Consider the following 26831-nt stretch of genomic DNA (forward strand, 5'->3'; position numbering starts at 1 on the left):
TGATTCTGATCTTTACTCTACACAAAGTTGACAAAAAAAGGGGCCTTATGGTCGCATAAAAAATATGTGAGAGCAAAACAGCACAGCAGGGAACTCTGGGACACTAAACACAGAAATTGTACCATTTTGAAATAAACCCTATAGATCCCATGTGCAACATTTTCAGTCAGTTCCAGCTCCTGGCTGTGCAAAGCATGCTGAGTGAAATATTTTCCACATCAGTTTGCTTAAGAAAGAAAATATCCTTAAGGGAATAAGTTTTTATCCTTAAAGGCACCACACAGCGCTACGGATTTCCTTTAAGTCTGTTATCCTTTGCATAAACGCCCTTAGCAAAGGAAATAAGGAAGAATACTACCAAATCTACCTTACTGGTTACCTTAATGTTTAATCGTGAAGCACTGCCAAAAACTGCAAGACTGTCTCATTGTCTTTTTGCCACTGGCCCTGCAGTATTTACAACAAGTACAACAAGTATTTCACATTTCCCCAGGAAATCACTTAGTGAAATTAAGTGAAATCTTGATCCATGATGGTCTCCAGAGAATCTGGACTCAGGCAAAAAACAGATCCAGACCTCTTGATCAGCTTATTGATCCTGTCCCTGTCCTCAGCCGTAAATCTGCCACCCCAGCAAACATACTGCATAAAATGTAACATAGAAAAGAGACCCAGTGACTCCCAGTGATGAAGATTTTAGCCTCCTGCTTTCTAGAACATGGCGCTGACATCCTCTCCCTAACCCCCTCACCTCCCTCACCCCCCTCACCCCCCTCATCCCCTCTCCTCCTGCAGAACATGATGATCCTGGGCGACTTCAACGCGGACGGATCCTACGTTTCCCAGAGGGACATGAAGGACATTCGAATCCGCAGCGACAAGAACTTCCACTGGCTGATCGGAGACGATGTCGACACGACGGCCAGCACCGGAAACAACCACTCGTATGACAGGTAACACACACACACACACACACACACACACACACACACACACACACACACTTTCACTAACCGTGCTACATCTTGAGCAGGGCTTTTCAAACCTTGTCATGTTATGGGCCGCCAAGTTATATAAAAATAATGTTAAACTACTCACTCATACATGTTTGTGTTGGAGAGATTTCTAGTGAATTAACTGTTTGAAACTTGAGCAAATTCACCTGATTTCTCTCTGATAAATTTAAAAAAAAAATGACCACAACATTTGTTTAAAAAAAAAAAAAAAAAAAAAAAAAAAAAAAAAAAAAAAAGCTAATAAAGTACTGGAGCGTAAGTGTAAGACAAATAATTAATTGAAAATGAACAAAAAAAAAAAAAAAATAACAAAAAAATAAAACTGCAAATTAACACAAAAAATCCCTAAACATTCTATATTTGAAGGCCAGATCAGTGATGCTGGATCAGATCTCTTGTGTTTAAATGCTTGTGGAAGGCTTTCACAAAAATTTAAATTACAGTGAAATTAAATTACTCCTCATTTTGCTGAGGACCCCCAGGAAGACTCTGAAAAAAAGGACAAGCCATGCAGCTGTTTGTGTCTGGCTCTCTCTGCAGGATCGTGATCTACGGGGAGGACATGCTGCAGGCTGTGGTGCCAAACTCTGCCAAACCGTTCAACTTCCAGCAGGCTTACGGACTCACGGAGGAGAAGGTCTGTGCTTACAACCAAACAAGGCTCTAAACAGGAAACACTAGTAGACACATCTATCAATCCTTTGTGGAAAGAGTGTATTTACTTTTGCTTTGTTGCATGGTATTGCATATCTAAGCACTAAAAACAATCTCCACGGTTCTCTGCAAAACCATGTAAGCTGAACTGTGGTGTTGTCTAGTTCCTCGGGTGTGACACGAGTCCACACGGTGGTGAGGTATCCTCATTCGCTGCTAATCCACAACACTGGATTTGTATCTCTGCATTCACTTCCACAGCAAAACAGTTCCTGAAATAACAGTTTTAACACAGAAACCAACTCCAACAAAGAGGATTATGTCAGTATAACAACACATCAAGTCCTGGTACACAGTTTTTGAGGAAATTAAATGTTTCTTCTCTTGTTATTTTCATGTTTGAGCTGGAAAGTAGATCCAGCAGGTAGCGTCTGCAGGAGCATAGTAACCTTGCACCAGGAAGAATCGGCCTGATAGTACTAAAAAAAAAAAAAAAAAAAAAAAGGTCATTTAGTCTGTCCTTCAGTGTTCAAATCTTGTTTTTGTTTAAACAAGAAAAAAAAATCTGCCAGTGGGATGAGATAAACCCTTGTTTGCAGGAAAAACAAGACTTATAACTTTTGACTTCTTAAAATCGACATTGTGCAGTGCTCAGTGTCGCTTTAGCAGCTCCACCTGTCCAGTCTGATGCAGGTCAGCTCAGCAGCTCTGCCATAAATTCTACCTTTTAACAAAGTTTATAATGTTCAGTTTGTGTTGACATTGTGGAGAATGTGTCACTTTAATTCTGTGTTTATTATTGAGGTTGTAGTTTGCAGAGGTCTGCTACTGGACTGCATTATACTGAGAGGGGTTTCTATTTTTTTGTCCCCCCTATTTATATACAATGAGGGGGGACAGTATAATGGAAACACATCTCAGTAAAATGCAGTCCAGTCCAGCAGCAGCACTAACTATGAGCTCAATGCCAAACACAGAAGTGAATGAACACCTCTGTTACCGTGACAACAAGACAAGCTGAGCATTATAGGCAGCAGGAAAGGAAACTTTATGGCACAACAGCTGGATTAGACTGGATTAGATTGAGCAGGTGGAGCTGATAAAGAGGACACTGAGTGTATTTCAGCAATGTGAAATAATCTAAATCACAGAGCTGATGAACAAAAGTACAGTTTAGCTGACTGCAATACTTTAAACAAAGGTTTTCCATCTGATTTTAGCCACTAAACAAATAAAGTCTCTTCAGCTGATTATAAAAGAAGACGTTTATTTCAAATTTCAGCGCCCTGTTTTCAGTTTTACTTGTTTATCTGCCCTGTCATGATGTTAACCTGGCTTTAGGTTTGTTTCCTTTTTTTTAATTTCTATTTCCATTAGATTCAATCGATCAATCACTGTCTTCTTTGTTTTTCAGGCACTGAAAGTCAGCGACCATTACCCCGTGGAGGTGGAGCTGAAGTCCATAAATCAGACCACACACGGAGAGGATGGTACAGAAACCAGCAGAATTACTCTCTTCTTCCTCCTCCTCTTGTTAATGCTCCTAGTGACACAAACAGCTTATTCCTGGTTGACACGTGGTCAAACTCACCAGCCACTTTCACCATTTTAGAGGCCAAGCAGACGTTTAGGACTCCACATGATCGACGGTTGGTTAAATTTACACTAGAGTCAAGATTCACGACCTTTACTGAGCTACAGCTAGATTAACTTGGATCTTTACCAGAGTTTTTTGTTGCTGTTTTCCTCAGATTTACGACAAAGTCAACAGTAATCTTGAGATTGACTCTGATCCTTCATAATTATCATCATCAGTCTGGTTCCCATGACCTCCAAACAAAAAGAGAGATTCCTGACAGAACAAATGTGAATCCACTTCCTGTAACTTTCTCTGGCGTGATCGTTTTGTGTCTCTTCTTCTCTGGTGTTCACACCAATGAAGACATGAACAACAAGAAGACATGCAAAATAGCTACACAAATTGTGCTCTTCTCTTAAAAAAAAAAAAAAAAAAAATCAAATCAGACTGTGGTGAGAAATGTACTTATGGCTGAAAGTGGATTTACAGAGCAGGATGGCAGCTCAGATGTACTTATTAGGCATTTTATATACACATCTCAGTTGTCTCGGCTATTTCCCAATGATTTTACTGGCCATTATTGCATTTTTATAGGTATATATATATATATATATATATATAGGTATTTATAATTATTAAATTCCCATTGAAGCTTATTTGAGTGCACTGACGTCATTTTGGACAGTAAAGTTGTTAAACTGTAAAATATCCTGTGTTTTATAACCACATTTGAGGGATCACTGCAAAAAATGTTTTTATGTATCGGCCCATATATCGATATCAATTTTTGTTTTTGTTTTTTTGTTTTTTTTACAACCTAATGTCGGTATCGAAACCCAGTATCAGTCAGGCTCTGTCCTGTACACACCCGCTGCTCTCATGACAGCCTGCACAGGAAACAGTCATCCAAGTCTTAAAATCATTATTATTATTATTATTATTATTATTATTTTGCTTGATGTCCTGATTGAGCTGAGGTGATGTGTGTTCCTCTCTGTGCAGGCTCGGCCCAGCAGCAGCAGGGGCAGGGGGAGTCGGTGACAGGGCTGGTGGTTCTGGACAAAGAGATGGTGGAGATGAAGAGAGGAAACCTGCTGCTGGAGAGGGAGAAGCTGAGCCTGGAGATCCAGATCCTGCGCCTGAAGATGGCCAAGCTGAGCGAGAGCGACACCCAAACCTAAACCAGCAACCGCAAACCACCGACCAGACCAAGTGCCTTGACACAGCCATTTCAGATAATAATTTATGATCCAATAGTTTTTCACTGTGGTTTTATGACAGTATATATTTTTTTTCTGAATTGTGAGGATCTGTTTTGCTTGGAGGACTGATCCAATCTATTCTAGGATATAACAGAGATCTGAACTGATAATGAGAGGAACAATAACCCAAGACTGGTTCATGGACTGATCACCCTCTGGTTTACATTTTTGATGACTGTTTGTGTCCGTTTCAATAGGAAATACATCAGATTAAGGAAGCAAAAGGCCCTGAAAATAATGTTTTGTTGTGGCTTTAAATGTCCCTTAGTGAGTTTAATTCATCAGCCAGTGATCATTTCAGGTTAAGTGAATGCTGGGATTGTTGAACAGCAGCTAAATGTGATTTCTTCAATGACCCAGAGTTTGCTGACTTAAATGGGAGGTTAACAGTTACATCTTACACCAGGTAAGAGTAGAGCTAATTTAAATAATGTTCCTTTGATTCCTTCAATTCAGCCCAACACCCACACTGCCATTCCTGTAACACTAACATCCTGATATCCTGCAACACTGCAGAGGAATGAAAATAAAGAGCCGTAATTACAAAAAACTTTATTGATATCGCCATCTTTACAACAAAAGACTGAAAAAAAAAAATGGGGGTAATTTATGTTTCTGGTAGTTAACATGAACCCAGGACAATACAGAGGAGATCGAGGTTCCTACATTTTCCATTTCATTTTCAGATTCTGGTTGGTGTTTGATTTGATGATAACGACAAACGACGACGTGCGATAACTGGGTTTAACCTTCACAAGAACAAATGATCACAGTGTGCCGAGCCCAATGACACGGGCGGTGTCGTGCGACGGGTCGTGGAGGTTGAACCAGCGGCACGTTTCCATACTAGTAAAGGGATTTCTGATCCTTGAATTAATTTTCTATACATTTCTGTGTTAGGAACACTGGAACAGGAGCGGGGTGCGGGGTTGCAGAGTTGCAGGGTGGGAGCGGGGTTCGGGTTTTATCCAACAAAACAAACTGGAGCATCCCCGGCGAACAAATGGGTGTCGGTCAGCGCACAACGTGAGGCTGGGGACTCAGTAGCAAACAAACATCGTCGTCAAACTCAGGATTTACTTCTTGCCCGATTTCTTGATCCCGCCGCTCGCTGGAGGTGAGAGAGAGACGGGAAAATTAACCAACGGGAAGAAAGAGACACCAAGGACAGAATGAGACAGATCATATTTTCATATCATATTTTTAGTGGCGTTAAACACTGGATGAGGTCAAATTGATCTCAGAACAACAGCAGCATGTCCCCAGTGGATTTGATCACACCGGCTCTTGTTTTGGTGAACTGCCTCTAACATGTGGGACGTTTGGATGCAGGAAACGTATAAGCTGTGAACAGAGGAAAGTCTCACTCAGAGGTCCTTTTCCTGCCGCTTTGGATTTCAAGGCCTCCATGGCTTTCTGGTCCTCCTTCTGCTTCTGCTTGAAAGCCATGTCCTCCTGCAGAGACAGACACACACACGCACACACACACCGTTATTCCCATCATCGTCCTCTTGTTTTCATTAGCGCTGGGAAACACCACACACCTTTTAACGTCCTCACACATTATGCACAGACTGGTGATTCTGAAATTGGATTTCACAGCTGACATTAAAACCCGAGCTGTTCCTGCTGTGACACGGTTATACCAGCTCTTTGTGTTACTTTTTCTATTCAGCACTTTCCTCATTTATTATTTTTCTCCTCCATTTTCAGAAGCTCTTCAGGGGATTTGTTCAACGTTGTGGAGTTAATAAGGCTGGGCGATTTATTGATATGATATTCAAATTGCAATATGAGACCAGATATTGTCTGGGATTTTGGATATTGTGATATGGAATAACTGTTGCGTTTTCCTGGTTGTAAAGGCTGTGTGTTACAGTAAAGGGAAGCAGTTTTCTGAACTTATTTGATCGCTCTAGCTGTTCTGTTATTTCCTCTTCCTGTCTGGTCAACATATCTACGTCCAAAATATCCAAAATCTGCAGATTTTCAGGCCAGACTCAACTTGACTGTGATGTTGGCTGGATAAAAATCAGGGCAATAGCAGTGTGGTGTGACCCAAACTTCAAGACGGAGAATCTAAACGGTCTTCAGCAGCACACAATTTTAAAATGGGGAAAGAGTGACAAACTGGTAACAGGGATTATTTTCCTTTTCCAGTCAGTAAATGGACTGACAAACACAGTCAGACATGTTGTTCAACAGCCGGATGTTCAATGTCTTCTGCTCAGTGTGGACTAAACGATGAAACTCCCAGTGCAGATGGGAGACACAGGAACCTGCTGCCTGTCCAAAACACGACGACCACCTTCTTATCTGCAGTTTAACCACCAACACTTTTACATAAGCCATGTTCGAGCTGTGTCAAGGCTTAAACCATAACTCTGTGTTACCCTGAATGTGGAAACAAGGTGAAATCAATAAAGCACCATTGCTTTCTCCAGAATTCACCTACGCAATGATGTGTATTTCGTTTTTAAAACAATGCACAGTCCGCAGTGAATGTAAATGTCAAATAAATGAAATGCCACGGTTCCCTGTCCTGCAGATCATAAATCTGGCACAGTTATGATTATTAAGGCCTGATGGCAGGGCCCCGGTGTGCAAGAGTCCACTATTTTCTACAGACTGAAAGGCAAAAGGGGGGGATCTCACATCATCGAGCTCCTTGTTCTGTTTCTTGGGTGCCTTCAGTGGCTTCTTCTTTCCTCCTGAAAGAGAAAAACACAGATGTTTAGTTAGCTGTTTAGTGTCTGGCTGACGGGCCAACTCTCGCGTTCAGGAGCTCGGATGGAAACCCCGAGGGAGGCCGCGCTCACACACCACCAGGATCCCGTTACATCTAATATCAAAAATCTGACAGGTACATGCTGATCTGCTTAAATACATAAATTCGGCTCGTGGAAAAAAGGACATGAGACGTGATATAAGCAGTAAGGACTCCTCAGTTTGGACCAAGCGACACATTTCGATAAAACATCCCAGTCTCGGCAGCGTAAAGCCAGTATATTAGTGGAGAATTAGTCGAGACAAAGTGCTGCTTGGTGGATTATGTACATGCCGAATTTCACAGATGATTAAACTAATTCGTATAATCTACAAATGTCGCGGCTGTTGTGTATTTCTGTGTGCAGACGAGCGAAAAGACATAACATTCCCATATTTTTTAATTGGATTCGGCGCGGGACGTCACCGCGGCTCGCGCTAACAGCTCCTAGCAGCTAGCAGGCTAACACAGCCGCCACAACGGGGTTCTGTTTTGTTGTCAGATATCATTTTTTTTATCATGACAGACACGTTCAGGTGACCATCAGGTGAAACGACATCTCACCTTCCCTGCCAGACATATTTAAGGCTGATCCGGACGCTTTAACGCAAAGAAATTAGCGAATTTTCGTGGAGACTGGCCGGCCGTCTTTTCTAATCCGCGCTGACAGGACCCCGGAGAACTCCGACCCGGAAGTAGAATGTCTGTTATGTGCCTGCAGGGTTGCCAGGTCTGTGAGACAAAAGCAGCCAAGCAGCAACTCAAAACCAGCCCAAAACCCAAAGCCCAACCGGGTATAAAAAGGGCCCAAAAATCAGCCCAATACCAGAACTCAAAATATGCCCATAAAAATCCATATATGTTGCTTTTAAAGTCCAACAGCATTGCTATAATTGCAAAATGCACTATAATATCTATAAAATAACACATTATTTATTCACTTATTTTCCACTGCTGTTTAACTGTTATTACTTCTGTTTAACTGTTAATACTTCTGTTGAAATTGTTCATATTCCTATCTTTTTATAACCCTTGCTCATAGTGTTTATATTGCTTACTGCTATTTATCATGTGTATACTGTATATTTCTTCTAAATTTGCACATTGACCTACCTCTATGCACATTTTATACACCCATGCACACGTTTTTTTCTGTTTTTTTTGTTGCACATTGCTTTTTGCACACTGGGTTGTACTTAGGTTATTCTGTTGTTCTGTTGTTAGGTTATTCTTATTCTGTTATACTTAGATCTTATTCTTTATTTCTATTTTTTTATTTACTTAATCTGTAATCTGTGGATACTGCTGAAGAAAATGTGCATTTCCTGCGGGATGAATAAAGTATCTACCTACCTACCTACCTACCTACCTATTATACATATAAAATAAACATTTAAGGCAATTTCCCGAAACAGTTCTTTCGCCTATTTCATTTACAGTATATCAGAACTTAAAATATAATATGGGATACCTTACTTCAGCTGAGTGGTGCTGATGATGTGATTGGTCATGTGCTGACTGGCCTCACACAGCATTGGCATATTATTTGTCTGTGGAGCAGGTGACATATGTGGATAGTTTATATGCTGATCTGGCCCGGAGTCAGTTTGACAGGATTTGGGTATAAACATTGGTCATTCAAAATATGAATCTTTATTCATGTCTGCCCAAGCCCAACCCACGGACAGAATTTGTTACCCGCGGCAACACTTAAAAAGTAGCCCAATTTGGCGGAAAAAAACGCGGACGTGGCAACCCTGGTTCTGTGCCTGACCGGCAGCTGTCCGCATCATGCTAACCAGTTAGCCAAAAAGAAACTTAGCGTCATGCCCTTTGACAGCCTTGAGGACAAACGGTATATTTCCTCAGATACCTCTCATCCAGATGAAACCGCTGTCCCATAGCAGCCGGAGTTAAATTGATGAAAGGGTAAGTGTAGCTTAGCTCGCACTCCGATTCAAGTTCAATGGTGTAGCTGTTAGCTGTTAGCAACGTGGAGCTAACAGCTAACAGCTAGCTGGTAGCACAGTCAGCTTGGTGTTTTGACCAGAATAGCAGTAACAAAAAACTCAGCAAATATTAACACATTGAAGCTTTATCATTTATTTAATCCACCTGTTGTTTTCGTGCTGTTTGGTGATAATGAGGATGGTTCATTTTTTAAAACTCGTCTTAAAACCCATTTTTATTCCTTGGCTTTCAACCCCACATGAGACTCTGCTTCTGTTTTAGTGTTTTATTTAGTGTTTTATTTGTTTTTTAATTTGTTTTATTGTGTTTAAATTGTTTTTGTTGTTTTTAAGTTGTCTTAGAAACATTAAAAACAATTATTTATTATTGTATATTTATTTATTTTCCTGTTATTGCCTATTTTTGTACAGCACTTTGTTGCAGCTGTGGTTGTTTTAAAGGGCTTTATAAATAAAGTTGAGTTGAGTTCATTGTGGAATGAAAACCGATCTTATAGTGTCAGTTTATAGTGTTAAAAGAGGTCATTTGTGCATCCAGCCATGACTGCCCTGACTCATCTGAACACTAGTTTTTGTTTCTCCCACTCAGTGAAGTCGTGTGTCACTGTGTGGACTGTGTCCACAGACATTTTATACAGTGTAAACATTAATTCCGTTATTTTTTTCCCTTAGAGTCGAGATGTACAAGCTTTATTTTTCATACATCCTCACCGGTAACATCAAACTTACATGGCCCCCCATCCCAGAAACACCATCCTCATCTCTACTTTTGGATTCATAACAAGCATGTTTTTCTTAAAAGCTGATGCCCCTCTAGGCCTGCTGGTGGCGCTACAGGGAAGGCCATAGGGTCGCCAGAATCACCAGGTTTCATCCTCCAGGCAGCATGATTTCACTGTGATCCACCAAGTAGATTTAGAGATGTACTGACCGACCTGGTGATGTATAGGCCCCCGCTGCCCAGTGGGGCAAAAATGAAAAAAACACTTCAGCTTCAATTAAGGATTTCAATACCCATCGGAGGTCTCAGAGGGTGATTCCACACGGCAAATAGAGAGTAGCCTGGACCTGAACAGCAAAAAAAAAAAAAAGAAGAAAAAACACACTGAGCCTTGCATTTTCAGTTCTGATTCGGGACCCTTTCTTATGTGGTTTTAAATCAAAGACGAATCTGATTCCTGCTGATGTGCTCGGATCAGAATTCACAATTTGTTTTTCTCCCACTGAGCCGCTGCGTGTCACTGTCAGATTGTCATTATTAACATCACTATTCCTTCATTGTCAGCAGTGATGGACAAAACAAAACATGGAGGATCTGTGGAAGTAATCCTGAACCAAAACACTATATAAGCTGATAAAATTTAATATACTTCATAATTTTCAAGAAACTCATATGTACTGGAAAAAGTGTGATAGATTTAGGCTTGTGTGTATTTTAACCATATAGTTAAAAATCCATCTAGAGCTAGACCTGCTTTTGTGTGTGTGTTCACTCCAAGCCCTATCAGTCGCACTGACTGCTACACTTTTTCTGTCTCGAGAAGTGCTTACTCAGCGTTGGCCACTACTTTGAAGAAAGACCTAGTCTTATGTGCTAGGGTGAATGGGGAGTGTCTGAAAGATACAATCATGTACACTGGTCAATGGTCTGATACCAATGGAGTGATATAGACAACACCACAGTCTTCAAAGGAACAAATCGCTGACACCATCATTTTCAAATGTCAGAGCGCCCCATACCAGTGGGCATATGCTCTGTGGCTGATGGGGCTCAAAAAACGGTATAAAGGCAGGTCTATAGGTTGGGGATTTGAGTCTTCTCCGGAGAATGACTCACTGCCTGTTTTCATTTGAGATCTCTTATGAAAATCCAGGCTCCAGATCTGAGAAAAAAAAAAACAGTGAATGTAGCCAAAGAGGCACAACAACTCTAGTATTATTTTATTTTATTTATTTTTTTTTTAATCAGTGTGGTAATGTAGTCTCCTCTGGTGTTTTGTCCACAGGTGTGTGTTCCAATGTCTGCTGTGTAACAGTGGGTGTGAAATCGACACTCCCGGCTGTTTTTAGCGGTTCCGTCGATCGCCGCTCTTCTCAATGAGGTAGGCTCTGAAAACAAACATATACTTCTACACACACGATGCAGGGAGCAGCAGGGTGGAGTAGTGATGAGAGAGAGTCTGTAACCACAAAGACCACGTTCAGTTTCCTTTGACGGCGAGCTGAACTGCAGTAAAACACAAAACACCAGAGCAAAAATAATAATCTGTAACATGGCTGCTTCACATTTGTTCAGTTCTCTTTGATGTTTTTGTTGCTTAAGGAAATGATATGAATGGAGAAATGGAAGACAATCTTTGCATCTCAGTGATCTTAACAAAGCTGGAATGAGACAATGGTTAATGCACAATGGCCATTTTTTTTTACTTGATATATGAATAAAACCAGTTATCCATTATCAGAGCTTATGATTGATTAATTTTCCGTCCAGTGACTAATCAGTCAAGTTATTGTTTCAGTGCTAAAAACTTCTCAACATCAATACACCTAAGTACGGAAGACATAGCAGAGTGCACAGGAGTCATAAATTAATGCTGTCATCATAACCATCCATCAGCAGAAAGCATTAAAATAAAGAAAACAAACAACAGAGGCTTGACTCTCCAGTTATAAATGTAGTTTATTGTAGTTTCTTCCATTTTTTTCTCTCTTAGTTTAGTCCCGTCTTTCCCTGTGTGGACTGACACTTGATGTTGCTGCCCCCTGCTGGTAGTCATGTAATAAACGTTTTAATCAATGTGAAGAGACAAATAGGCTTTTCATAAAGGTGATGATGATGATGATGATGATGATGGTGCTGTGTTAGGTGCGGAGCTGCTCACATCTCTCTCTGGAGTCATGGGTCCTGCTGTGTGTATCGCCTCTGTCTGCCCGGCTCGCTCTCTGGCCGAGTCCCGGTGGTCCGAACTTACAGCACCCACCATCAGCCCGGCCCCCCTCCACCCGCTAACCCCACCCCACCTGGGGATAAGGGCAAGGTGGAGGTGGTAAAGGAGCACGCCATGGCTGGCTTACAGGTACCGGAAACCCCCCGTGTGGATCTGTATGTGATGCTGCTCTCTCTGATCGGGACAAGTTGACTGACAGATTAGGTGACCCCAGTGTTGCAGAGATAGGCCAAGCATGTAACAACGCTGGCATGCGACTGGCTGCTGGTGGGTGCTGTCCAAAAGCACTAAGCTTCTCCACACCAACAGAAACAGCACCTGATGTCTGCAGCTGCTTTTAGTAAGAACACACCGCGCAAAAATCACAAATTAAAAATGACAACTCGAACTGAAGTGCACCTGTTTCGGCATGATGTTCCACTAGTGTGGCTAAATCCTAATTATTAGTTTTGTCACTAATGCTGCAGCTAATGATTATTGTTATTGTGAATTAAGGTGTTGATTATTTTTTTTTTAGTCATTCAGTTCATCAAAAATATAGTTAAAGACTGATGGGAACTGATCAGATCCCAAAGTGACGCCTTCAGAAGTCTCCATCTGTCTGACCAGCAGCCAAAAAGACCATTTTATCATTTTATAATGATATGATTTAAGAAAAGGAAGACAATTTTAGCATCTTAGTGATCTTAGTGAAGTGGGAATCAGATAATAGTTAGTATTTTAATTGGATAAATGGGTGATTGTTCAGTTATCGAAATTATGATCAGTTAATTTTATGTCACGTTACTAATTGATGAATCAAATAGCCAGGTGCAGATCCAACTACCCCAAATCCCCTGATTGGCCATTGAAGCAGTCCTGGCATTTATACTTTAATGACATGCACTTTGCCTCGAGATAAAAGTTTTTTTTTTTTTTTGGGCAGGAGTAAAAATGCCTCCTAATCTGTGAAAATGTTGAAATCCTTCCATTTGTGAAATACAGAGACAGAGCAGCATGTTTGACATTTTTACCTGATAAATGACTAAAACACAAATCCACTATTGAAAGTTAGTAATTCTCTTTTGGTCATGAATTTATCGACTGATCAATTTGGCAAAACATTTCTGATGTCAGTCAACAATAGCAAAAAGAACATAAACAATATACAGAACGATACAGAAATCTGTTTGTTTTTTCCTCTCTCTCTTGCAGCACGTGGGCGAGCTGGGGCGGCAGTGGGGTCAGAGGTCGGCCAGGGCGACCACGGCCACCGTCAACTACTGGTGGGACAGGTACGAGGAGTTTGTGGGCATCAACGAGGTCCGCGATGCCCAGGCCAAGGTCACTCAGGTCAGTGAGACAGTAAGAAACACATCACACACACCCCAACCCTCCCTAAACCAACCGTAACCCGCCGTATCTTCTCATCTCGACTGATTTTCTTTCCCTTTCACTTTAGTGTACTAATGTATATACTTGCTGCTCGAAAGCGGTGTTTTTTTAGAGCTGAGATGTAAGACTCAGATGTGTGACCTCGTGTGTGTCTGTCCTCCAGGCCGAGGCAGCGTTCATGGTGGCCAGGGGGATCGTGCGCGAGGAGCACACCAGCCTGGAGGCTCTGCAGGCCAGGCTGAAGGAGGTCAGAGACCGACTGGACAGAGTCTCCAAAGGGGAGAAGCGCTACCTGGATCTGACCACAGAGGAGCACAACCTCATTCAGGTAATTCAGAATTTTTTTTTTTTTCTTTTTTTTTTTAACTTAGCTGGACGAGGCACCTCTGATAACAGGAATACAGGCACTCAAAAGCTGCTTTGCATCACTGAATGCCTGCCTCTAGCATCCAGGCCACATTATCTTCTGTTTACTGGCAGGTGACTCACAGGATCTGCATGCACAGCGAGCCAATCACTATCCTTCTTTATCAGTTTAGCAAATAACCAAAACAGGCAGCGCTCATTTTCAGGTTGTGGTTGACGACTAGCAGAGCTGCTTTGGTTCTTTAATGAACTGATGTGGTCGCTGTGCATGTAAAGCCTGTGTGTCACTAGCAACAAACACTGCATTCAAGAACCCTTAAATCCGGCAAAGTTACGCTATATCAGACATATATCTTGTAGATTAGTCATGGAAAATGAGAACCTTGTGAGTTTTCCTTTTGTTTAAAGCAGCAACAAAGTTGTAGCATGACCTGTTCCACTTAATTTGCCTCATTTGACATCACACGTCCTGCACTGTGACTGTTGCACATGTGCACATCGTGATGTCGGTGCTGAGATGATAGATAGTGCAGCCATAATAAATAGATGCACAAATATACAGAAACCGAAACTTAATGTTGTCTGCAGTTTCATAAGGACTCAGCTTCTGTCACTTATAACCCAGTCTAGCCAACATAAAAACAACTAGCCTAGCTGAAGCCATGGTCGAGCAAAATAGCAAATATCTTGTAACAAACCCACTAAAAGAACCTGGAAAATGTGCAAAAACTCCAGTCACACTGGAGCTGTCCTTTTAACCAAATGACTAAATCTGTTTTAGGAACTACACATATTAATCCAGCTACAGAAAGCATTTAATCAGTTGGTCTAATGATCATTGTATCCACTTGGTCGAGAGCAGCCGAACCTTCTGCTTTAACTGATTGATGGAATAACTGATCGTCTGACTGAATTTAAGCTAAAACAAAAAATCCCAGCAACCCTCTCCCTGCCTGTGACTGCAGGAGGAACGTCGCCTGCGGGCAGCTTGCGATGCCGCACAGATCTCGGAGAGAGAGAAGTTCGCCTTGTTCTCGGCCGCCGTCAGAGAGAGCCACGAGAAGGAGAGGACGAGAACCGAACGCACCAAGAACTGGTCCATCGTCGGCTCGGTGCTGGGAGCTCTGATCGGGGTCATGGGGTCAACATACATCAACCGTGTCCGCCTGCAGGTAAATTTAATCCATGAAGTGACGAGCGTGTGCACGGCAGCAGTTGGTTGTTTGACTTTAACAAATGCCATCACAGCGCCAGGATTTTATGTTATTTTATTTTATTTTTCATCAGCACATTACTTTTGGCTCAGGTTCTCTGTGTACAATGGTGATTTGTAAAAATTATGAAGAAAAAAGGTTCCATGCACAAGCTTTCTGTTTCTCATGCCTTCTCATATACGGCGGTACATGCTGTGTCCTGTAGGAGCTGAAGAGTCTGCTGCTGGAGGCCCAGAAGGGCCCGGAGACCCTCCAGGAAGTCCTCAGGACTCAGGCTGGGAACCACCGCTCCCAACAGGACGAACTGCGAATCCTCATCAACAGCTTCAGGGCCGCTCTGACGGACCGAGTCACGCCCAGTGATCAGCCTGTAAGCCAGGCGACCTCCAGCCCCTCCACAGTGCCACTATCAGCTTTTACAGAGCTGAGCGTTAGCAGCCAAAGAACCGAGTTGCTCCTCCAGGCCCTGCCGCCGCAGCTCGGCCAGCTCGAGCAGGGAATCGGCCGACTGGAGAGCGAATTGTCAGCGGTCAGGGGGCTGGTGGAGGCGACGGGCCAGCAGACCGAAACAGCGGCCGGTCAGCAGAGGACGGAGAAACCAGAGAGGCTTGGCCCGTGGCCGGCGGAGGCGGTGCTGAGCCGTCTGGAGGTCACCCAGAGGAGCCTGGGAGATCAGATCAGCAGGAACACTGTGTTCAACGCTGTGTTCTCCTACACCGCTGCCGCCGTCACCATCTCCGCTGTCTACCTCCTGCTCAGAGGAGCCGGATAGAGCGGAGGGTTCTCACACTGAGTACGTTTACATGCACACCAATAGACCCGACTGCTGGGATGATCAGCCCAAGGCAATATCGTCATTACAATGTTAAAAAAACCATACCAGTGATTTTGGATGTTTAGAGTATATACTTTCTGCTAATCTCTTCCCAAAGCAAGCAGTTGTATTTTACAACTGCTAAATCATTTTTCTTCCCTTTTATCCGGCTGTTGGGTTTCCATTCATTCCACTACGATATGAAAATGAACTTTCAGAGACTTCAACCTTTCTTCACACCAGTACTCCATCACTTTAATAAAGTCCTCCATATTAGTTTTCCTAAAAGCAGCAGCACTGGTGTGTTTTGAAGACTTGAACTTGGGGCAGAGTGGAAAAAAATGCGCCTTCTGCCTGGGAAAACGTTTGCTTGACACAGCCAATTATCAGCTGTGTGGTTTATGAATGTTGGGCAGCTATTCCAACCAAAAATTTGAAAAATCAAGGGATTTTGACTATAGGTTGAGAAATTTGTCGTACCCCCACATGATTTTCAAAATGCTTTGTTGCGATGTAAAATATGGGGAAATTGTTATAAATGGGCCAAACATTCAAAAATCACTGGTATGGTCCTTTAACACAGTTCAAAGTGATGCAGTTTAATAATCAGTCTGCTGTTCATTACTCCACCACAGCAGCTGAGAACGACAGTGGTTGTGCTTATTTTCATTATCAGTTAATTTATCAGTTTAGTGAGGATGAAAATGTTGGTGTCTTCACATGTCTTCCTTGGTCTGACAAGCAGCCAAAAAAAAAAAAAAAAAAAAAAAAACTTTGTCTGAAAATGACCCTGATATGAACGGAGAAAAGGAGGATAATCTTAGCCGTCATCAAACCATTGTTTGGCCTTTTTACTGGAAAACTGATAAAAACATATAATCCATTATCTAAATTAAATTAAAGTAGATTACTTATATTACTGTCTGCTGCCTGTTCTACCTTTAATGAATAAATGGGCTGCATTCTCTACTTCAGGCTCAGCAGAAACATGAATTTATTATCTTGGGATTAGCTAGGTTTGATCTCAAGATAAAGGAATAAAAATATTTTGAGCCACCACGGCCGTTCTCGGGTTGCCCCACACCAGGTTAGCTCTGTAATCCAACATGTTGCATTTGTGTGTCTGCTGACTGACATACACGGCTTACAAAGAAACAAAATAAACCCACATGTGCCAATAAATGAGCAGATGTAAAGGTGTTAATTGAGTTCTGTTACCCACGATGACAATGGACTTACATGACAGTTTTAGTATTCAGAGTATCGCCTTAATCACTTTAAAATCAAATTATTAGTGTGCACGTAAATGTACTCATGGATAACCCACTTTAAAATGACTTATGAATGACTTATTCTAACGCTCATTCACTACAAATTGTTCACCCTGATGATTCTCTTCTGACTGTGCTTTTCCCAACATTTGCCTCTCTTTCTAATGTGCTATCATTTTGAAAATCGAAAGATGCCTTCCGCCAGTTTCACTACTTATTTTACTTTGATTTTATTTGCACTGTCTCCCTTCCATGACCATTCTGTTGCCATAGGGTTACTTTCAGGGCATTATGACTCTGATATTTTCACCTCCTTATACTACTGATTGCTTGAAATATCAAATTGAGTCCCCGGTCGGCAGGTTGTGTTTGTGGCCTCGGTGCTCCCAGGGGCCCCAGCTCAGAAAAACCAGCAGAAACATGGACGACTGCAAGACTCTCCATGTAAAAACTAATATTCTGTCAGTGATTTAGCAGCACTAGTTAGTTATCATGGAATGGTAGCAACTGTGAAGTGTAACTTTACATTTCAAATTTATATGTACACCTATTTACTGCACAGGTGTTTTGAGTTTGGGTTTAAGGTCATGCATCTCATGAGTCTTCATCCTCCATGAGCCCGGCTGCTGCAGTCCTCACTGTCCCGTCCTCATGTGGAACAAAATTTGCCAGTTTACTTACTTATGTTAATGTCCAGTTAATTAATAATTTGACAGGTACAAACAGGAACGGTATCCTTTGTTTCAACCAGCTCGAGCAATAATAGGTTGACACCATGCAGTTACATTTTACTCTCATCTTGAAACGTGTCAATAAAAAGTTGTAAAATTAAGAAAATATTGGAATATTATATAATGTCTATAATGTCTAATTGCAGGGGTTTTTTCCTTTATTATCTCCTGCAGTACTTGAACAGTAATCTAGCTCTATAATGTGTTGTAAATGTTGATGTCTGGGTCCATGCTGAATCACTCTGAAAATGATTTCTGTGGTTTGTTGTTCAGATTGTTGTTTACGGGGAAATGAAAGTGCACTGATGAAATGACTGTGAGGGAGTTGGATGATAATCTGTCCATTAAATGGAAACAGGAAAATGTTTTTGACTGCTGCTTCTTGTTTTTTTTTTTTTTTTTTTTGGAATAAGACTGACTGACTGACCGACCAATCCAGTGAGTTAATGACTGACTGACTTAATGAGTCCCCACATGTCCATGTACCAGTGTTGGCCTCTAGATGGCAGCATCATCATTCCTGATCTAATGTCTGAGAGACGCCTAGGTGGCCGGTTTTTCCAGACTGATCCTCCAGGATAAAAGTGATCCGATTTGATTGAATCTGAAACTTGTTTTTTTAAAAACAGATTACAAAGTCTCTGATCGTAAAACTTGTGACCTGCATTTTGTAATCCAATCCAACTTTTAATCAAATTGCCGTCTTTGGGTTCTTCAAAACTCAAGGCAAGAAACTGGCTAAATTTAGCACAAAAAATCAGGATAATTTCAGTCCCACCTAGGGGATTGGGTAGATGAAATTGTTTCACTCACTTTTTCTGAAATGACTTGAAACATCGAAGAATACAGCCTCAAACTTGCGCTCACTGAAACTGATTTAAAACATTCACAGAAGCACTCACAAAACAAGATTTCCATGATATCTTTTAACTAGAAAAGAAGCATCTGATATTCTGAATTACTGCACGCTGCTTTAAACTAAAACACTTTACCTCATCATTTAAAAAGGAAGGCGCTGGTAGAGCAGCTGGACTGTCAGTGAGAAGAGCTTTTAGTAAAAAAAAAAAAAAAAAATGAAATTTTAAAAACTGGGTCAAAGTACAAGTAATAAAATCCTCTTTTTTTTATTTCTTTTTTCAGTCAAGATGAGGGAACTCCTAATGATGCAGCAGGGGTGAGGGTGACGTTTCAAAACCCTGGAACACTATGCTAACAATTTCTAAAAATATTTTCACATTTTTGTCAGCACAACAATGACACAAAACTATTTGAAATATTGCCATGGTACAGTGTGCATATCCCACATTCCTGATTTTTGCTACATCTGTCTCTTTGACCTGTCTCATTTCTGAAGGCGATGCCCCATAATACACACTTTCTCACCACATTAGTTTCAGTAGAGTTTCACTCACTTTGTGACTTGCACAGGTTTGTTTAATTTTCAGTCAGCCACACCCAAACAATTGATATCACAGTTTGTTTGAATTAGAAAAAGTTTATTTGCTTTAACCTTACATGGACACATTTTCACCGTGTGGGGTTATGTAAGCATTGATTAGTTATATTAATCATTTGTTTGAGTTTGTTTGAGTTAGCGTGCTGGTGGACGTTCCTTCCTGGTGGAGAAAAAACGAGTGGCTGAGGGTGGAGGACAGGTAAATGTTAGAGCCAGCTGACTGAACTGAACCATGAGCTGCAAATGTCATGTGGGGGTTTGGGGGTTTAGTTAGTTTGCTTTGTATTTAGTTATAGTTAATGTTCATTTTGTTTACCCCTTTGTCTGTTATATGGTTTGGCCAAGCCACTATAAATGTGCAGTTTACATCTGGATTAGCTGTCATTAAACTGAGTTTAGTTATGTTTTGGTGACCTTTTTTATAGGCCTGATATTCTTATTAGGCCTGTTTTGTAATAAGTTTGCATTTTTGGGGAGTAAATAAAACCCATTTTCTCATTTACAAATCCTGTCTCCTCATTGCTTTACTGCTTGGTCCCTAACACTAACGTTGATATCAAATCCAACACATTAAATACTGACTGACACCGAATACCAGTGTGATCCATTACTGTTCAGTGGATCAGATTAGTGTGAGCCTAGATCAATAGTTTGGAGTCAGTTCACAAAATAATGGGTATAAAATTCTTCCTTTCCTTGTTTGTTTTTCAGGCGAGTCTGGTTTTACGCCAGATGTGACTCAGGCCTGTAGGGAGGGAATATTGCAACAGCTCGGCTAAGGAGTGCGACGTCACTAATGCAGGTATCAAAGACAAGTGCTCTTTGGATCCGACAACATATCATACGACCAAAAAAAAAAAAAAAAAAAGAGAGAGAGGTTAGACTTGTACTTTGCTTTATGATCAATAAGCAAACCAAAAAATACCAAGGCATACCAGGGAACACAGTCCAGCTCTTCAGTCAGGCCTCATAGTGGCTCTTAACTTACAGATCCAACATGTTTCTCTTTATAACCGTTTCTTAACTTTGTCTCCTGTCCTCTTAGACATTTCTACACCCCTGCATGTGCCGATTTGAGTGACTCAGACGCACAGTGCTGTTTATAACCCTCGGCCATGGGGTAGTCCTCATTTCCTGCACAAATAGGTTTCCTCTTTGTTCTTCCCACATAAAAATAGCCACACAGGCATTGTAGGTGGTGCGCTACATGAGCTGTATCGCAGTTAATGAATCCTTTTATAGTGTGGGTTTCACTGGAGTGTATGTCCTTGAGGTTATTGGTTTTACAAGTTATTTCACAAGTTGTTTCAGAAGTTATTTGGTGTCACAGTGGCAGTGTTTGTTGTGGCACTTGAAAAAAAAAAAACTTGTGGTCTGCGATCGAGCCCTTTTCTTCTCCTGGTAGGCAGACAGTAAAACAGTAGCTGCTCCTCTGAAACTGACAGCTGCTGCAGATGGAAACACTTTACGATTATTGTTGATGATTTGCTTTATTTTCTTTGCTCTAATGTTGTACCGTATCACGATGTAAAACATTTAATTAAAGGCTTTTTGATTTTTGCAAAGTGGTGTGCCTCGATATCTAATGGTTAAGACTTACTGATCACAAAAGCAAGGTACAAGTCTAACCTCTCTCTCTCTTTTTTGGTCTTATGTTAAACAGGGCTTTTGGAATCAGATATTGGTCTTGTATTGGAAATTCACCAATACAATACTGCATTTTATTGGTATTGTATCGGGCGGGGTTTCTGCTGCTGCAACAATGCAGTTCAGCCACAGGGATTATTGTTAAATCTTCTTGCCATGTGTGTGCAATTCCTGTCACAGGCTGTCTCTACCTATCGCTCTCTCTCTCTTTTTGTCTGCCTCTTTTTTCCGCAGTATGTCTCTCTCAGACTGCTCCCTCCCAACCCCCAGCCCACCTCACCCCCCTCTCTCTCTGACGGTAAATCCACCTCAGCAGGTGTTGGGTCTGTTTTTAGCTCAGTTGGACTTTAGCTGATCAATTAAGCCTCAATGGGCCAGCCGACCCGTCATATTCATCTGGCTAAACACACACACACACACACACGCGCTCTCTTCATTTGTTGGTTGCTTGTGATGTTGGCGATGGACTATTTGAAGCTTGACCTCATTCTGGATGAGCAGCCTGGTTGTGAAATGAGTCAGATCCACTTCAGTCCAGTTCTGAGGTTCTGTTGCTTCACTTGAGTGTTTCCATTCAGTCAGGCTTTCTAGTTTCCCTGCACTACATGTATCTGACAGCTGGAGTTTCTTGCTCCTTTGCAGAAGAAGCCTGACAGTGACATCCTCAGTGTCTCCTGCCATGACAGCCCTCTTCTTCCTGCCCAGCAAGGCTTTGATGTCCCTGCTGATCCAAAGCTTGTTGCTGGGGAAGCAGCGGACCTTCTTAGGGGGGACACTCCAACCAGAACCCGATATAGCCAGTTCAACACTGAATGAGACCCTCCAGTGTAACCCCTGTGATCTTCTTGAAACAGTCGAATAGCGTTGAGAGCACTGGAGAAGTCAAAGAACATCATCTCCACAGTGCTATGTGGCTTCTGTGGGAGGTTTTCACACCAGTTCCTGAATCGGTTTCCTCATCCGCTCTCTTTTCCTGCATATGCTCACACGTAAAAAGACATTCAGAAATCAGCATATCAGCCTATGTGGCCCACTGATCGGGTTTCTCCTGCAGAAATCTAGCTGCCTTACACCAATTTCTCTGAATCCCTTTCTCTGATTATGGAAGCCTTCTTCTTCACATGGCATTTGAGAAGTCGGATAACTACCTGGATGTGAATAACCCCATTACTAAAGTAATGGGGTTACGTTAGTAAAGGCAGTGAATGACCCAATTCCAGCTGGGAGCTGTGCAGTGCAACCACAGTTTTCTGGAATAATACTGGAGAAAATGCTTATCAATGACTGACTAAAGACAATCTGAAGGAAAAACCCAGAAGGATGGGAGGAACTAGTAAAAGGTGTACATTGGACTTTGAATTGTGAAGGGATTCAGAGAGAGACTAAGCAGAAATAAAGGAGAAGAGAGTAGGAGTTAAGTAAAATGGAAATGTTTCAGAGGAAAGTGTTACGAAGGCAATAATGGACAGAGAGTGTAGAGATAGCAGGGAATTGATCCAAGACGGGTTAAAAAGGTTTTAAAGTTCAGATTAAATATGCAAAACCAACATGGGAACAATGTTGTGGAGTCAGTGTTGGAAAGGTCAGGCACAGATAAAGAGAAACTGATGCAATAAGAGTTAAATATTAAGGGAAAATCTCCTTTTTCTTCTGCCCTTGACATGCATATTTGATTGGGTCTGAGCTGCTGACTGTTTCATCAGCTGACAGACAGAAAAAAATGGAAGTAATTCCTCAAAAGCATGTTACCTTACAAATTATCACATTATCATGTCATATCTGGACATCTTTGTTAGCTGGGACAACAGTTCATTTCAAGCAGGTTTTGGACACAGTAAAGTTTGGTTTTTGTTACTGAAGACATCTCATTGTTGGGTGTCTTGTCAAATCCAAACGTTTTCAGATGTCACTGCCCTAGTTGGTCTACTTAACCGAGGGCGATGACCTGGTCTACAAAAGAGAGGTCAGTAAATTCCTGGTCAGTCATGTGAGTCTTTGGCTGTTTTCTTCATTAAACAAAGGATGACATATTTGTTTACTTGATGTGACACACACTGGCCTTGTCCGATGTGTGACCTTCCTGCTGAGGATTGGGAAGCATTATTTGCATCCAATTAGTTAGAAAGTGCTTTGATATGCATCAGGGGAATAAGGCCTGGAGTTGGGGGAATGAAGGTGCGAGAGACCACTGGGCTCCAAAAAGGTGAAAGGGCACCGTTTATTGGTCTCAAGCTGATAGAAAGGAATTGGCTTGATGGGGAAATTCAGTGAGTGAATGTAGTCAATCGGATTTATTGACCTGGACAAGAGAGATTGCTGCACCAGGTCAGCTTCCTCTAAGATGGGGTTATTCCCATACATGTGTCCCAGCCACTGCAGCTGGCACTGGAGGATCATAGGGCTCTAGTTTCCCGGCGCAGCGCGGGGTGGCGCAGTGAGGCGAACCCCGCCCAGAGCTAGTTTCGACCGGCGAAATGGGAGAGGCGGACAGTTTGCAAGTTTCGCAGACCGAAGTGCGCCGAGATGGGAGTGGCGGCGCAGCGGGGGGAGGTGCCGACAGATTCGGCTTGGCGCAGTGACAGTTTCGTGACAAAAGGCTTCGCCGAGGTGCGCCAAAAGCTCGCCATCTGAAACCACGTCTACTTTCAGCACAAGGCGGAGTGGAGCCGGCGCAGTGGAAGTTTGGCTGACTGGCGCACATCACCAAAACCTCACAATTAGCACAAACGGTGCCAATCTCCTTTGATCTGACATCAGCTGTGACGGGACAGTTGATATGGAGATATATGTATGTGCTGACTGTGATCGTAGCATTGAATAGTGTTTTTTTGTCGGTATTTATTGCATTGTTCATGTGCCTGACATTCTGGAAGCCTGCCTGTGAGGTTTTGGTGACGTGTTGACTGATCGCCGGTCTCCGCGCCTGTCTCCTGGGCTCCGCTCCGCCTGCGGCAGTAGACCTCCTTGTCTGTTGTGTAAACTTTCATTACGCCTTCGCGCAGCGCATTTTAAAGGCGAGGACAGGGGCTCATTTGATTGGTTACATGTGAATCGGCTGTGTCAAACCCACTCCACGCCTTCTCTCCTCCCTTGCGCCGGTAGGAGGGACGGCGGAGTACTTGCGCCACCGAGCACGGCGTGCCAAACTTGGAAAATCCGCCTGGCCACACCCAGTTGGCGAAGCGCATCTGCGCTATGCCCCCACCTCGCCAGGTCTGCGAAACTAGAGCCCTCAGTGTCAACACCTCTGCAGCTGGTCTTCCAAAGTGTGTGTGAGGCACCTGCTCATGCTGGAGGTATCTTATGTGGAGGCACTCTAAGGACTTGATGTGAGTGCTGTAGGTTATTCAAGCTTCACAGCTATAGAGGAGGGTAATGATACAGACTGCTAGGTATCTGGCAACCTTTGTGGAGGGATGAAGGTTCTTCCTCTGAGAGACTCTGCACCGAGGTCTCCCAAAGGCAACTGATTCCATGTTTAATGCAGCTCTGGATGTCGTTGTCAATGCCGCTATCCCCAGGGAGAACACACCCCAGATATTTGAAGGACAGCACTTCTGACAGCTGTTCATCACCAACAATGAAGGCAGGTAAAGTCGGTGGGATGCTGGTACTCCATCGGCAGACCACGTCTGGCCCGTTGGTGCTGACAGGCAGCCCTGTCCTGCTGTACGCTCTCACCGCAAGAGCACAGTCGTCTGCAAACTGCAGCTGGGGGTTTGCAGCCACAACGGGAGGACGCACTGCCATGTGGAGCCTGGGCACAATCATACGATGGTCGGTCCAGCACTCTGCACCTCTCATGGCACAGGTGATGTGAACAGCCCTGATATCACTACAGCTCACATTGAAGTGCCAATATTTAGAGTGAGGGTGCATCCATGAGGTCTCATACTTTGCCTTCTGCTGGAAGATGGTGTTGGTTATAGAGAGATTATGTTCAGAGCAAAGAGTAAATAGCCTCATGCCATCTTTATTCACCTTGCCAACACAATGCCTACTTAATACTCCACTCAATATGCTGTTGTTTTGTCCCATGTTGCTCTTAGGAATCTGGCCAAGAGCTTCATCCAGAGCCTAATTAAAGCACTGCTTGACCTCATTCTCAGAAGACAAAGTTGGGGCATAGGCACTGAGAAGTGTGGCATAGCATTTCTTTGCCAGTCCAGCTCCATGGAGATGTTGTCCACGTGGAGCTAAACCTTTCCAGAAGAAGGTGTAACCATTCCCTCCTCTGTTAGAGAGCCCTCTCTGGTGGTGTGGAGCCTCTAAACTGGCAGGAGGAGGTTTATACACTTGGCTCCTCTTATTAGCCTCTAACAAGGAGGTTAGCCAGCAGCAATGGCTGTAAACAAGCACTAACTACAAGCATTACCACCCTGTGGCACGACTGCACTGGATGCTTGACACACATGCTGTGTTAATGCACACATGCCAACAAGCACACACACACACACACACACACACACACACAGGCATGTCACCACATGTCTAGACACTCCCTTCACATGTCTGACCCTGTGACCCTGTCTCAAAGTGCTGACCTCAACGGGTCAACCGCACACACACACACACACACACATACACACACACACACACACACACACACACACACATACACACGTGCGCGCACACACGCACACACACAGAGGCTACCTCCCTAATCCCGCGGTCTGCTGAACTTAATAACCCCTTTCTTTTTAACCCTAACAGAGCAGGCTTTTATACTCACGATGAACTGCTGAGAAATAGACAATAGAATAGAATAGAATAGAATAAAATACAAATACAAATCAAGTGAAAATGGAAATAAAATTGTTACCATATTATTGGAAATGTAGCCCCGCCTCTCACTTTTGCTTCGCTTTCTTTCTGTCTGAGTGGTTTTCATATTGTTCACCATGTAAATCAACATTATGATACCGATCTTTGAAAAATTCTGAATATCAGCCCCAATATTCAGCCAGGACCGATAACTGGTTGAGCTCTGGTCTGGATATTCCAGAAGTCAGATGTGGCGTGACGGTGTGAATAAAGCCTCTGTCTTGTTTCCTCGTTGACTCTCACCGGTTGGCTTGGCCTCCAGTTTGTGGCCTTCACAGATTTCTTTGCTAAGCAGGCCTTGACAGAGGAATGTGCCTGCAGCGTTAGACCTCCTGTCAGCACTGAATATATTATGTAAGGCCTGGAGGGGAATTATGGGGCCAGTAAGGGCCTGCAGACACAATAACACATATTTGGCCTGATTAAGGAGCTTTGCTGCAAATAAAACATTGCTCAAACACACTTTATTAACACAGTTTCAGACTGGAAACACACACCGCTGTCTAGTTAGAAAAAGCTCAGGGAGATTTAACTCGCCTAAACTAACCTAGTTCATAAGTGGAACACATTTACCTACTTTTTTGGCTTACGTATGGCGTCACCACCTTAATCCCCAAATATTAATAGTATCCAGCTGATGTAAAGTGTAAAAGTAGTGGCTCTTTCATGGATAAAGAAAGAAATCAATGCTTTTCTGGTACTGACTGATTTTTGTTTGCATTAAACTACTCCCACCACCACTGTTACTACTACAACAGTGCTACTACTACTAGTACTACAATTATTACTGTGACTACTACTAGTATTGTTACCTCTATTACAAGGTTTGCACAAGATTTACAGTGCTCAAATTTACTTTTGTGTTGTTCTTACATTGGTTTCCCTATTCATTTTGTTTTATTTTAGATAGACAGATCTTTTATTGACATTGCACAATG

General features: G+C 42.5%; 3 protein-coding genes across 3 annotated transcripts in view; 2 read left to right on the forward strand and 1 right to left on the reverse strand.

The window, feature by feature from the left end:
• Positions 1 to 4610, forward strand: part of dnase1l4.1 (deoxyribonuclease 1 like 4, tandem duplicate 1) — a 16028-nt gene extending 11418 nt beyond the window's left edge. The window contains exons 7-10 of the mRNA XM_030052326.1: positions 796 to 953; positions 1557 to 1653; positions 3085 to 3160; positions 4252 to 4610. Of these exons, the coding sequence (XP_029908186.1) occupies positions 796 to 953; positions 1557 to 1653; positions 3085 to 3160; positions 4252 to 4430 (510 nt within the window). The 3' untranslated portion in view covers positions 4431 to 4610. The remainder of the gene's footprint in view (positions 1 to 795; positions 954 to 1556; positions 1654 to 3084; positions 3161 to 4251) is intronic.
• Positions 4611 to 5046: 436 nt separating this feature from the next.
• tma7 (translation machinery associated 7 homolog) lies at positions 5047 to 7998 on the reverse strand. The gene is made up of 4 exons (XM_030052328.1): positions 7843 to 7998; positions 7167 to 7222; positions 5879 to 5966; positions 5047 to 5622 (listed from the first exon to the last, which is right to left on the reverse strand). Exons 1-4 carry the CDS (start codon positions 7856 to 7858, stop codon positions 5588 to 5590), a joined length of 195 nt encoding a protein of 64 aa, XP_029908188.1. The 5' UTR covers positions 7859 to 7998; the 3' UTR covers positions 5047 to 5587.
• A 1033-nt stretch (positions 7999 to 9031) lies between these two features.
• On the forward strand, positions 9032 to 18331 carry ccdc51 (coiled-coil domain containing 51). The gene is made up of 7 exons (XM_030052451.1): positions 9032 to 9207; positions 11255 to 11350; positions 12115 to 12325; positions 13391 to 13528; positions 13734 to 13898; positions 14902 to 15108; positions 15356 to 18331. Exons 2-7 carry the CDS (start codon positions 11346 to 11348, stop codon positions 15920 to 15922), a joined length of 1293 nt encoding a protein of 430 aa, XP_029908311.1. The 5' UTR covers positions 9032 to 9207; positions 11255 to 11345; the 3' UTR covers positions 15923 to 18331.
• Positions 18332 to 26831: the final 8500 nt, after the last annotated feature.

This window comes from Myripristis murdjan, chromosome 5 (assembly GCF_902150065.1).
Source record: "Myripristis murdjan chromosome 5, fMyrMur1.1, whole genome shotgun sequence".
Classification (NCBI taxonomy): Eukaryota; Metazoa; Chordata; class Actinopteri; order Holocentriformes; family Holocentridae; genus Myripristis; species Myripristis murdjan.

What these genes read in the sequence shown, in the direction of transcription:
- tma7 (XM_030052328.1), bottom strand. An exon ending in AGAACAAGGAGCTCGATGAT is followed by an intron (nt 5,967 to 7,166) that starts GTGAGATCCCCC and finishes CTGTCTCTGCAG; the next exon opens with GAGGACATGGCTTTCAAGCA. An exon ending in GGCAGGAAAAGGACCTCTGA is followed by an intron (nt 5,623 to 5,878) that starts GTGAGACTTTCC and finishes TCTCACCTCCAG; the next exon opens with CGAGCGGCGGGATCAAGAAA.
- ccdc51 (XM_030052451.1), top strand. An exon ending in CCCAGGCCAAGGTCACTCAG is followed by an intron (nt 13,529 to 13,733) that starts GTCAGTGAGACA and finishes TCTGTCCTCCAG; the next exon opens with GCCGAGGCAGCGTTCATGGT. An exon ending in TCAACCGTGTCCGCCTGCAG is followed by an intron (nt 15,109 to 15,355) that starts GTAAATTTAATC and finishes TGTGTCCTGTAG; the next exon opens with GAGCTGAAGAGTCTGCTGCT.